We start from the raw sequence: 13741 nt of genomic DNA, 5'->3' as shown, positions 1-13741 counted from the left end.
GCCAGTGGGACAACCATGGGTGAACCTGGAAGGCATATAGGCATATATCTTATACACACACATGGGTGAACCTGGAGAGCATATATCTTATAAACACACATACGGGTGAACCTGGAGGGCATATGGGCATATATCTTACACACACACACACACACACACACACACACACACAGGTGAACCTGGAGGGCATATGGGCATGTATCTTACACACACGCAGGGGTGAACCTGGAGAGCATATATCTTATACACACACACGGGTGAAGGTGGAGGGCATATATCTTATACACACACACATGGGTGAACCTGGAGGGCATATGGGCATATATCTTACATACACACACACACACACACACACACAGGTGAACCTGGAGGGCATATGGGCATGTATCTTACACACATGCATGGGTGAACCTGGAGAGCATATATCTTATACACACACATGGGTGAACCTGGAGGGCATATGGGCATATATCTTACACACGCACACAGAATACATTTTGGCCTTAAAAACTGAAACCCTGCCAGTGAACCATGGGTGAACCTAGAAGCCACTGCCCTAAGTGAATTGTCAAAACAGAAAGGTGAACACTTCATTAGCTTGCTTATATGTATAAACTAAAGTAGTCAAACTTAATAGAAGAGAGTATAGGACAGTGGCTGCCAGGGGCTGGGGAAAGGAGGAAATAAGATGTTGGTCAACTAACACACTGTGCTCTTAAACTCCATTAAGAAATTTTGATTTCAGTATATTTTCATCATTTATGAGTTAGTTCTGAATATTAAAATGATGGTAACCATACCATAAATCTAAAAAATTTAAAAGTGCATAAAAGTAAATGGCCACATGTGGGTTCATTATTTTAGGTACACAAGAAAATTCATATATATTATTTGTATATATTCTTATTATTTCCCCTAATGTAAAACCAAACCAAAGAAGCTTGTCCTAGTAGCTACTAAACATTTGGCAGCCAGGGCACATAAGGAAGTAACCAAATTCAATCCAGATTAGCAACATACATAATGCATTTCTTGTTTGTGAAGTAAACCTGTTTCTTTTTTTTTGATGCTATAACTTTTTAATCAGCTCCAAATATGCAGAAAATGAAAAAAATCTTTCCCTAGACTGTTTAAACATGTCTAATTCTGATATAAATAGTTAAGAAAGCCATAGAATGGCAAAATGGAAAGATCTATCAAACCAGAAGGGTAATATTGTAATTTGGGCAAAAGCATGATTTACATTTCAACTGTGAAATTTACAGATCTACATTTCAACTAACCTCAGTTTAATTTACTCTGAATTTATCTTAAAATGACAAGTGGCAACCAAAAGCAACATGACTCAAGGTCATAAATTCTGCAAACAGAAGGAAAGTAAAAATTGACTGGATGTGTACAAATAAAGCTTCATAGATTTCCAAATGTATTTCTCTTAATAGGCTCATAGATTAAAAAATCTCTAAGAATAAAATATAGCAGCACAACCTATGTAGTAGAAAATGTAATTTAAAAGCCTTCCCAAATGTCTTTCTGGTAATTTGTCAAAGTTTCTTAACACTTAAGTTTCTTAACTTTAAGAGAAATGAAGGCTGGCCTAACCTAATGAAAGTAAAATCACAAGTTGGTCATTTTATAGTCACTGTATCCTTGGAAAATTATAGTTTCAAAGTTTTCCTCAGAACAATGAATTATATACAAGACTATTTTTATATAAAATTGCTTTTATCAAAAGGTATTTTAACAACTTGTTAACCCTGTAGATATATTTTTATGTGCAGAAAAAATAAGAAAAAGCTAGAAAGCTTAGACAGAAAGACAAGTTAAAAACTAATTACACAAATCAAAATTCAAAAGTTCCCCCCTCCCCCAAAAGAGGTATAGATAAGATGGTGAAGCACAGGACTAATCATTCAACCAATATTTATGAACCATGTACTCTATCACAAATGCTGTATACTAAGCATTAAAAATACAGCAGTAAATAAGAAATGGTATCTCTGCTCTGTGTCTAAGGCAGACTCTGAACAAGTAAACGTAAGCACAGTAAGTATTACAGAAAGGGAGGTCATAAAAACCACGGAAGGTGCAACTGATTCTGTCCAAAGGGATCAAGGAAAACTTAAAAGAAGTTGTTGATATTTGAGTTGGGTTTTAAAAGACTGAGACTTTTTCAATAAGCAGAGGAAGACCAAGAAACTACTGGGTCTAGCAAATACAAAGTAGTTACACTGGAGTGGAGGGGAAAAAAACCAAACCAAACAGGATGAAATGGTAATATAAGGAAGTAGAACCAACAAACACATTACCATCAAAAATTAGAACGGAAAAAGGGATAGAAGAGTTTGCTGCTTATGTGGTTTAAAACTCAATGAAAGGGGAAGGGAAAGCCTAACAAAGAGTAAATAAAGAGTTCTGTCCCTTTCTACAGCAAATTCTTTATCTGGATAATATGGGACACAGATAACCAATCTTTTTAAGCCATAGAAGAGTACCCTAAACCAGAAGCAGAGCTATTTAAAATACAAAAATCATACAACAGAAGTAAGTTCATCGAACTATTCCCATTTCATTCTAAGACTGAGTAAAACCCATTGCTTCAAGAGTAAGAAAAATAAATCAGAGTTAGAACCCTAGGCCCACAGTGAATAGTTCTACCATAAAATGTATCTCTAATTCAGGACTTAACCTTGAAACTAAAACAGTATAACCAAAATCTCATCATTCCTCAGAACTTTCAAAGAAAAACCAATACTATTTAAACATCTGATCAGTTAAGATAAAGCAGACTACCTATGTCACAGGTAGAACTAGGATAAATCAGAAACAGCTATCCATAGGGAACATAATACTCCCTTCCTTGTAGCATCTCTGTTCACTGGGAACCACATTACTCAGTAAAGGAGCAAAACACGGCCTTTTCATCCCAAAGATTTATCCAAACTGTTGAACAGCTTTTGTGAAGCCCAACTTCTCTTCTTGACGAACCATCTAAGTCAATATAGCTATGGTCCATATTAGACCTACATTCATGAAAAAATTTATACTCAATTTTATACTCATATTTTAGTTACCAGTGATGTAAATAATCAGGGTTACGGCACCTATTACTTTTTGTGATTAAAAGCTGTGAATATGAGATCCTTCATCATGTGTGAATTTTCTTATTTGGGGTAAAATAATGAAATATCCATAAATCCCAGGATGACTTCCCTGTGCTGTCCAATGTCTGTAGGCCTTCTCATACAACCACCATCTAATGGGATCTGTCAGGCTACAAACTACAAAAGTGGACAAGCAGTGTGAGAATAGTAACTCTGCAGTCCATCTGTACTGACATGGAATCCTGTTCATGAGATACTGTTAAGTGGAAAAAGTAGTTATTAGAGAGTAATAATTTGTGACTTAATTTGTATAAAAAAGAGTGTGAATATTTCCATTCAAGTGTGCTTAGGAAATGGGAAGATGCAAATTGCAAGATGAATAATAGCTGCAAGTAGAACGATGAAGAGTTGAAGAGATGGGGGGAAAGGGGACTTTGCAACCCAAATACACAACATATATAAAGGTTAATGCTTTGTGTATAAGTTCTGTACCAAAAAAACCCATTTGAAAAAAAAGTAACCAAAATAAGTTACATTAATGGCATCAAGTCTGAGAAAAAAATTACCTAACTTCATGTACTTTGAGAACTCTCTAAGGCACATTTGCCCTCCAATAAGACAAGTGTTAGAAGTACTACTCAGAAAATTACTAGCACAATACAACTCTGGTACTTCTTAGTCACCACTATTATATTAAAGATAACCATACATCCCTAGTTTATACTTGTTTCCTTCCACATTATGTAACAGTAAACCTTAATATTCCCAACCATTGCCATCATTTATTGAGAACCTACCATATGTAAAGCACAGTGCTGCAGCACACAAAGAAACTACCTGACATAAGGCTTTACAGACAAGTTGGAGAGAAAAGATGCTTTTATGTTAATATACAGGTAGTTCTGCATTTAAAAAGTGGTTGTCTTCCCCCCTCCAGCCTTATTATTTAATGCTAAAAGCTTTTTCAAATGTGAAATGTTTTTCATATTGGCTGATCACTGACCCACAGGGGTAAAATAATTATTATTTAGAAAGAAACCAAGGCCAATATGCAAGTACATTACAATAAGGTTTATAATAAGAACTACCTTAAATGATTTGACTGATAACAAATCAGAGTTCTGAATACCAATTATTTATTGAAAATATCTAAAATTTTACCTTTATATTTTGACACAACAAATTTTAACTCCTATTATCATCTTAAAATTTGTTATAGATCAAAGTTCATGTGTTTTTAAATGGAATATAATTTTCAGCACAAGTTATATTTATATAATAATAGTCTGCAATGAAATTACAGTATGATTTACTTGGGATACTTATATAAATACCCAGTAGAATATAGCCCAGGACAAAAGGTCTTAAACATTTAGGAAGACTTACCTCATCACAGTCTCCTTCAACCATAGCATATATAGCTTTCTTAACCAAGTTAGTACCTAGAATACAGAGCTGAGTATTAATGAAGTAAAAATGTAATTAGTTTCTTACAGATACCTAAATTATTTAAACTTACATTATATATTATAATATTTATAATTCTGAGAGGCCCAACAGAACCTATGCATAGCAATAAGTTTCCTTTTGAAAGACCTATCTCCTGATATATATCTTTTTCTCAGAGGTAAATGCTATTTTATTCCAAGAAAAAGGCAAGATACGGCCAGAACAACCCAGGAACTCCTTCAGCTGGCAAGAACTCACTGCATGACCTCTAAACCAATCTTGCCAAAGACCATACAAAAACTGCTGTGACCCAAAGTGGGCCCAAGATACTGGGTTAGTTCCTACAAACCTTATAGTTTGGGCACTATAGTATGCCTGGGCACACCAGATGGTTTCACTGCTGTGTCTATATTCTAGTTTAGAGTAGATATACTTAGTACATTAAAAGGAAAACAAATGCCAGATCTAATTTTAAGAGAAGGAATATTTTTATTTTTATATTCCTATAGGAATTTTATAGGAACTCCCTTAAATTTTCAAATCATGTACACAAGCAAGCACCCATTACATGGGCCATACAAAACATGTTCAAGGGCCAAGATGCAATCCTCAAGGCACTGGTTTCTGCCCTCTGAAGTAGCCAGACAATTTGCCTATCATTTGCCATGAATCCTTATCAGCTCTTGTTAATACATCAAAGACGCAAACTTGGCTTACACAATAAGCCCAATTCATTAAAAATCTTAGTGGCAAATTGTAACACTGTAAGAAAAGTTGGTTAAACCTATTATGTACTAAGTAAACCTATTCATAATGACATCTCAGACTGTGCAAACCAGTCTTAAATTGAACAGAGCCACTCATATAGTGTCTCAGAGGTTAAAGTGTCTGCCTGCAATGTGGGAGACCTAGGTTCAATCCCTGGGTAGGGAAGATCCCTGGAGAAGGAAAAGGCAACCCACTCCAGTATTCTTGCCTGGAAAATCCCACGGACGGAGGAGCCTGGTGGGCTACAATCCACGGGGTTGAAAAGAGTCAGACACGACTGAGCGACTTCACTTTCACTCATAAGCAGCTTAAAAAAACAAAACTGTCAGTGACGGAGCTACTAGTAATTACATACTGGTGGTTCAGTGGTAAAGAATCTGCCTGCAATGCAGGAGATCTGGGTTCAATCCCTGGGTGGGGAAGATCTCGTGGAGAAGGGAATGGCAACCCACTCCAGTATTCTTGTCTGGAGAGTGCCATGGACAGAGGAGCCTGGCAGGCTACAGTCCAAGGGGTTGCAAAGAGTTGAAATTACTGAAGCAACTTAGCACGCACACACAGGCATCAAATCTTATTTCATGAATGCTTACTTAGCTTCAGAACATTTCAGAATTTGCCATGTTAAGACAAGAGCTTGTCTACCTGCTCCTCCATTTTTGAACAAAGTCAGTAGGTCTGAGACTCTAGGACACAGGTTCTTAAGTGGCTGACAACACAGTCACCTGGGGAAATTTCAGCCCTACTTCTAACAGGACAAACAAGATTCTTAAGTGGACGGGCCTAAGCATTTGTTTGTAAACCACCCAGATGATTCTAATGACCATTATAAACCATGAATATAAGATTAACTGAAAATACCAGGAAAGGTAGCCCAGGAAGTTTGGGAATACAAGTAACAAACAATTCTGCTTTCTTCTGGACCTCCCTGAATTGCTAATATAATGTTTGGTGATTAGTACAAATTGGTACATAATAATGGTAATTTCTCCATAATGTTGCCTTGATTGAAGACGGTTGAACCCATAACCCAAGTACAGACCGCTGCTTGAGTACTGTTATCAAGCACCCTAATAATGCTATTAATAACTGTAGAACTCAATACAATACAGTTTGAATGTGACCAAAAAAATGTTTGGAGGTGAAAACTGATCATCTAGTAATTGTTAGAAAGATAATCTCTCAAATAATTAAACAGTAATAAAGGAAACAATTCATTTTAAAAACATTTTGAAAATATTTTGAAACAAAAGCAATCAATAGTCTTCTCTCAGCTTTATGCTCATTTCTACATACTATTTACATTTAAGTCGTCTGCTTCTTAAAAAAATGAAAATAATTTAGGCATTCTTTTTTTTGACATAATATTTTTCTTACCAATGCCATTTCTCCTGTATTTGGAATCCACGGCTAACATGGCTATATAACCTCTGCGGAACATCTTTTTGTGCATATCCAACTTGCAAACGATGGCACCTACACACTCCTCCCCTACCATGGCCTTAAAAATAAACAAACAGTTACAAAGAATACATTGCCATTAAGTACTGCACAATTACCCAAGGAAAGAGCAACCAACCACTGGTCAGTGTTTTTGGAGGAGGAAGAAATAATGAGAATTTTAGCGACAGCAATCACAGAAATTTCAGAAATCTAAATCCCAGAACTCCTCCAAATGTTCTAGTTTCAAAATCTTTCAACATTCTTTAAAACATGAATTTCTTATGCTCATTATTAAAGCCTATCATTATATAGGGTGAAAATAAATTTCCACATGATAAACATTCAAGTACTTTATAAGAGGCACTTATAATCAGTTGCAATAAAGACCTATATGTTTAAGATTTGAGAAAGAGGAGACGTGAAAATAATTTTAAGAAAAAGTCTTTTCATTAGATATTATAGTGTGAAACTTATCAACAAATTTATACAACAAATTTATATTTAATCATGATGAAGTTTTAGCAAAGGACAGATAGAAGACATTCATATCTGAATAGAAGAGTTAGATTTTGATTAGGAAAATAAAAAACCTAAAAGATTTTCAGAAAAAGGTTGTTTTTAAGGTATTTCCTAGATCCTACTCAAGCAGTTTTGTTATTGAGGGACTATAAAAACTAGATATATGATGGTCTCATATTTAGGGACTCTCCTGACAGTGTGAGTCATTACCGTAAAGCTCATAGAATATCTGAAACTCAAAGTTTCATATTAAAGTAAAAGCTTAATTTTTACAGAGCTTCCTATTTCAATAAAAATGTACAGTCTTCCAGACAGAGATTATATATTAAATAAAAGCTAATCAGCCTCCATTCTCACTAAAATTGCCAGTATCACCAATGAAAACATGCTTTTCCAGCATTCCATCCCCGACAAGAAGTTCCAGTTAAATACTATATTCTGGTAAATGTAAAAGGGCAACAGATCCAATTGTTTAATATGTCAGATAGAAATACCTTGCTAATATAAAAAGCCCTCGTTTTAATAAAAAATGAAAGTTTCAAATAATCGCTAAATAAAATTAATTTTTCAGAAATGATTCCAACAACAAAAACCAGGAAAGGGTTAAAAAAAAAATCAATAAGTAAAGCCCAATGTATACTTAATACCTCTTTTATCTTGAATTTGTTATGACTTGTTTTTAGTTCATCATTCTGTAAATTGATTAAAAAGCCTTTTTTCCAACTGCGGAGAAATCTTTAGGCAAGATAATTCTAATCCATTTCACGCAAGCCTAAATAAACTAGGTCAGAAAAATTCTTTTGAAGGGATATCAATTTTATTTATTTTAATTGAAGTACAGTTGATTTATGTTAATTGCAGCTGATTTACTTTGAAAGAATATTAAATTCAACAATTCACATTAATTCATTTCTGTTTTATCAACACAATCCAAAATTACTTGGGGTCAGTAAACCTCTAAAATTGTTATTGCTATTTTTATTCATGATAAATCAATTTGGCTCTTTCAAAATTCCTTTGGAAAATAAAATTTTTTTCTGTACTAAGTACTGAAATATATACAAAAGTTGCCTGTTTGAACAGCATTTTCTGACTTGGATATAACTTCCTTCAAATATATGTGTGTGTGGTGTCTGTCTGTATATGTCAGAAATGAGATGGTATCTTAAAGAAAATTTGGCCTAACCTCATAAGCTAGGGGAAATGGAAATCTACACAAATCTATGATACAAAATTGTAGGACACTTAGATTTCACAGTTAATAAACCATTCAAAAGAGGAAAAATTAAAACCACTAGCACACAACTAGACAATACTTTCAAACTGGATAGCCATTTCAAACAAATCTTTGTCCTCTGACAAATAAAGTAATTAGCAAAGGATCATATGAGTTCACTCTTGGGCGAGGTTGATTTCTTACTAATCAAGAATCTGAAGGAAAAAAAATCAAACTGTAAACATCATTTAAAAATAAAAGTCCAGTTACTAGTAAGATGTTGGTACTGAGGAAGGTTAATGCTGTATTTTCTCCTGACAAACTGTTGATGAATATACACACAAAAATCAATAAACTGCATGTCAATTTTTCCAGAAAAAAGCTTTGTATCTACACTTGGAACTCTTGCTATTAAAATGTGTTCATTTTTTTCAAGGATGAGAACTGAAAAATTCTAGGCAAGATTAAAATTTAACTCTAAAACGTCAAATGCTTATCAATCTATGGAACTTGAAAGACATAAGTTGTGTGAAATAGATTCCCAAATTCCAGAATACCACAAACAGCAAAATAGAAGAAGCTGGAAATTTAAATTTAGAACAAATAACGGAAGTACTATAGAATACCGCTGGTAAGAAGTTCAAAAAGACACCAACAACTGAAAATACCATGAACTCAAAAGAGACAGAGGTAAATTAGCTAAGAAAAGAGTAAATGATAGTGCCTCCTATTTGTACAGTACCATACTTTCACATGTTACAATTATTAGGAAAATCATTAAAAAACATCATTTTTGTTAGTCAAATATGGTCAAGGATTGGTGATTTTCTAAGGAACAACCTTACATACTCCATTTGATCCACTGCAGGTTACTTAAGGAAACCAGGAATATTCTGGAGACTTCTAGTCTCTTTTGAGATTGATGTTCACAAGGACAACTATTCCTTGGCGAAGCATAACTTGGGACACAGGATCTTGGCTGAATTAGTCAAAAGAGTATGTCATTTTTCAAGTTCTTAACTGTTTCCATTATGAGAGGCCAGGAGACCTGGGTTCTAGCTTTATATCTCTGGACACGAAATATCTGGAGACTTGAACATTTCAAGTCTCTCTGGTCTTGCATTTTTTTCATTAAAAAAAAAAAGAGGCTGAACTTAGATTATATCTGGGATCCTTTATAGTTTTTAAATGGTATGACTTGAAATAAACATACATTTATATTTGTTTTAAATTAGGTTTTTAAATGGTATGACTTGAAATAAACATACATTTATATTTGTTTTAAATTAGTTCTCATGAGAAATTCAAAAATTTTTAATTCCAATATAAAGGCCCCAGTTCCAAATGGTCTGACTGTTTAACCATTATTTTATGTTCAATACTCCAGTTTCACACTTGCATTAGTAAATCTTACAGGTCAACTACTGTGTATATCACTATTTCTACATAGTCAGAATTTAATGTTAAACAAATTAGCTATTAAGGGTTAAAGTTCAATTAGCTGGTGAACTGGGAGGAGTGTATGTATAATCAAACTAAAGTTTACTAACATTCAGTTTATCAGTCTAAAATGGCAGACAAGTTGAGGTAATACCAGAACTCAAAAGTTGACTATCATACATACACAACTATCTTCTGGAATTAACAAAAATAGACACACACACCATTTCAATTTAAAGTGTAACTAAACTGTATGCTTTTGTGAGTTAACTTACAATCAATCTACAATCTTTAGCACTTATAATGGGATTTGATAATGACATTTATAATGTTATGAAAACCATTTTCCCATATTCATTGACACAGACATGTCTTAGAACTTCTACTTTGATGCAACAGTTAGAATCCTGTACGAGCAGCTTTGTAGAATATAAAATAGTTCCCAGCTTAAACAAACATATTAAACTGAAGTTTAGCGAAGTGAATGCAGAAAACAGCACAACTACCATTACAACAATACAGAGGTTACATTTTCAGATTACCACCAAGCTACGGAATCAAAAAGACAGATTTCTAAAGTATGGTCAGAGCATTTTACAAGGAATTAACAAGTGAAAGTAAGTCAATTCTAAACAATAAATAATGGTAGTGGCTTTTCCCTTCACATATCATAAAACACTCATTAAAAGCATGTTGCCTTTCTTCAATAAAATTCAATGGAAACAACATGCTGTGAGCACATGATACAAAGCACATACCTGTAGCCGATATTTAGGTGAAAGATTTCATACAGACTGAAATTGGTCAATATTATTGGGAAACTATTGGTACTACCAGTACTATGTAAGTTAAAATACATATACATATTCAGCTTGTTTGGTAAGCCAATTCTTTCTTACTCAGATGTAAGTAAAAAATTTCTCAATTATATTTCACACAAGCCAGCATTAGTACTAGCATTTAGACATACCTGTGACCAACTTCTTAAAAAAAATTATAGATTAGTAACAATTTCACACTTAGTTTCCTACACTCCCAAAAAGGGTATTTTGCTCAAGTTTCAGGAGTCTTTCAACCACCAGAAGTGTTAGTATCGCCTTCTGCAACTCTGCACCAGAAAGCAGGCTGGCTACAACTGCTAATTGTCCTGTTGAAGTAAAAGGAAACAATCTCCATAATTACGGAATATGCTTGTAAGATTTAATTCTCCAATGTGGCCACAGCAAGTTTACCGACAATCATGTTCACCAAAACATGTTTATGCATACACTCTTCCCTGATTATGGCTGTAATTGAGAGATTAATAATGCCTGTATCTGAATAGAACCATGCGCAAATTAAATGATTGCAAAGTGCTTTCAGGATGAGGGAGGATAATTAAAGACGGTTAAACATGATGATAAGCTAGTGTAAACAGGATACGAGACCCCCAACATGCATCATACTAGCTTACTACATTTACATCAGTATCAAGTTGACCCAGATCACGAAGTCTTACCTTTCATACTGTTTCATTAAATACCTCGGAGTGTATACACGCACTTTACATCATGTATCATACTATGAAATGCAGAATACATACATTGACATTCCAGCCCTCACACTCCCTGCCCCGCACGGCCTGGATCTCTGCCGGGTTCACCCGTTTTTCATTCCATCCACTTACCAAGAAGCACAGCTGTGGCCAGTTGTGGATAAAATATCTATAGGTATATATGGAGTAGGGTTCAGACAGATCTTTGGTGATCAGTCTCATGATATCGGGCATTTGTAGCTCGGATTCATATCGGACGTAACGTATCGTCCGATCCTCCCCCGGCTCAACCTCCCGGCCTGAGGGGCTCCTTAAACTGCAGCCTGCGGTCAGGGATGAAGCCAGCAGCCGCACCTGCTCGTCTTCCTCCTCCTCCTGCTCCGTGCCCTCCGCCAGTCCATTGCGGGCCGCCGCGGGATCGCTCGCCGCCGCTGCCTCTGCCGGGCTGGGGAGCGCAGTTCTTGCATTACTGGGGAGGCAGTGAGGGGGGCTCTCGCCCGAGTGTACCCCGGCTCCTTTTGTTGCAGTCGCTCTGGGGCCCCCGTCGGGGGTGGCCGCGATTGTGGCCGCCTCGGCCGAGCTCAAAACCTTGCTCTTGAGGGAGGCGGCCGCCCGGAGGTGCCGCAGTTCGGGGTTGATCAATCCGTTGAGCTGCAGCTGCTCCTGCGGCGGCTGAGGGCAGCGGAGGCACGGATGCCCCTTGGCCGCCGCCTCGCCGCCCGCCGGGCTCCCGCCGCAGCCGCCGCCTTCGTGCTCCTCGTCGTCCTCCTCGTCCTCGCTGCAGCAGGCGAGGGCGGCCCCCGCCGAGAAAGGACAGCGGGGCTCGGCCGCCGCCGAGGCCGGAGGTGCTGGTGGTGGGAGGAGGCTGCTAGGCCCAGGCGGTACCTCCGCCATCCTAGAGGCGACACAGACCGAGAGGGGAGGCCATGAGACCCGGCGGACGAGCGCGGAGCAGAGGAAGCCGAGGGCGGGGGGCGGCGGGAGTTGGGGGGGGGGGGGGAACAAAGGCAGAAACCGTCCCTAACAGAGCTGGCCCCCCAATTCCGCGCCACCCCCCGCCCCGTCTCTTCAGCGCCGCCCAGCTGCTCAGCCGGCCACCGTCCCCGTCCGCCCGCGCCCATCCGCCAGCCCTGTCACCCGCGGCCCCTCCCCGTCCCCTCCGCGCGGCTCACCCCGCACAGGTCCCCGCCGCCACTGCCGCCACTCCTCTTCCTCCTCAGCCGCCGCCGCCTCCCTCACCGCCGCGGCTGTCTCCGCCGCCGCCAAGGCTCACACTCAGCCGCCGTCGCCGTAAAGCGCCTCGGCTGTTACCCCGGGTAAAGTTTCCTGGGCCTGGCTTTACGACACTTCCCTGCCTGCCGGCTGCCGGGCCGAGGGAAAGGGGCGTGGAGGGAGGTGACCTGTGAAGGGGAGGGGCGAAGGTGTCTCCCGCGGCCCCTTGGCGGCTGCGTGCTGGTGGGTGGGGCTGTAGGGCAGGGAAGTTGCAGAGGGCTTGGGAGTCACCAGCCCTTAACCCACTATCTTCGGCCTTGCGGGCTGCTCGGCCCTCCGACCTTGCAGCTCGGAGCCCGGGAAGGATGGGCCAGACAGGCGCTCCCACGAAGCTGCCGCAAAGCCCGCCCGCTCTGGGCCTGCTCCCCCGGCCTTGGGCCAGTCTCCTAAAAATGCTTTTCCTCAGCTGTACGACGTTTAACCTTTGCTCTGACCGGGGGTAGGGGGAGGGTTACCCGTGTCCCTTAAAAATGGAGCAATCAGGGGAGGAAAAATGCCCGAAAAGGAGAGAAAGTTTAAAAGTTTAAACTGTGAAAAATATGGAATGACTGGTGAAACCTGGTTCGTTTGCAACGTGAATTTAGTCTTTGCCTCTTCGAGGCAAGAGAAAGTTGGCGGGTAGTCCTTTTCCTCTCTCCTTTCTTTATTCCTTTCACCCAGCCCTGGAAGACTGGAAGTAAATGGGATTAACAGGTGTTCGGCAGCTGTAAACACACCTGGGGAAGAATTAGAGATGTTGAAAGAGAATGACAATGGCTAAGAAACACATTCCTAAGCTTGTAAACCGAATGGTGATAGGTGAGAAGCACCGACCAAGAGGTGTCCTGAACCTGCCCCCGCCCCGCTCTGCCCCCTCTGCCAAGTGATCTGCCAGTGCGGACGCAGAGGGAAAGGAACTGCCCCCAGCGCCAGAGCGCTAGGCTCTGCTCTTTCGGCTCTGGTCCACAGCCGCGATGTTCAGTCCTAAGTTCAGTTCTAAGAGGAGCGCAGGTAGTGTGA

The 13741-nt window shown here is 38.9% G+C and overlaps 1 protein-coding gene across 2 annotated transcripts in view; it reads right to left on the bottom strand.

Annotated features, from left to right (window-relative positions):
• Window positions 1-12818, bottom strand: part of NAA30 (N-alpha-acetyltransferase 30, NatC catalytic subunit) — a 20874-nt gene extending 8056 nt beyond the window's left edge. The window contains exons 1-4 of one of the 2 annotated variants that reach the window (XM_070469403.1): window positions 12643-12818; window positions 11603-12365; window positions 6696-6819; window positions 4491-4546 (exon numbers count right to left, since the gene is read on the bottom strand). In XM_070469403.1, coding sequence (XP_070325504.1) covers window positions 4491-4546; window positions 6696-6819; window positions 11603-12364 — 942 coding nt within the window. In that variant the 5' untranslated portion in view covers window position 12365; window positions 12643-12818. The remainder of the gene's footprint in view (window positions 1-4490; window positions 4547-6695; window positions 6820-11602; window positions 12366-12642) is intronic. The other variant, XM_020874181.2, reaches the window with a different exon arrangement.
• Between the last annotated feature and the right edge of the window lie 923 nt (window positions 12819-13741).

This window comes from Odocoileus virginianus, chromosome 6 (genome assembly GCF_023699985.2).
Source record: "Odocoileus virginianus isolate 20LAN1187 ecotype Illinois chromosome 6, Ovbor_1.2, whole genome shotgun sequence".
NCBI lineage: Eukaryota > Metazoa > Chordata > Mammalia > Artiodactyla > Cervidae > Odocoileus > Odocoileus virginianus.
The sequence above is the reverse complement of the archived record's forward strand: the minus strand, read 5'-3'. Positions and strand labels throughout refer to the sequence as shown.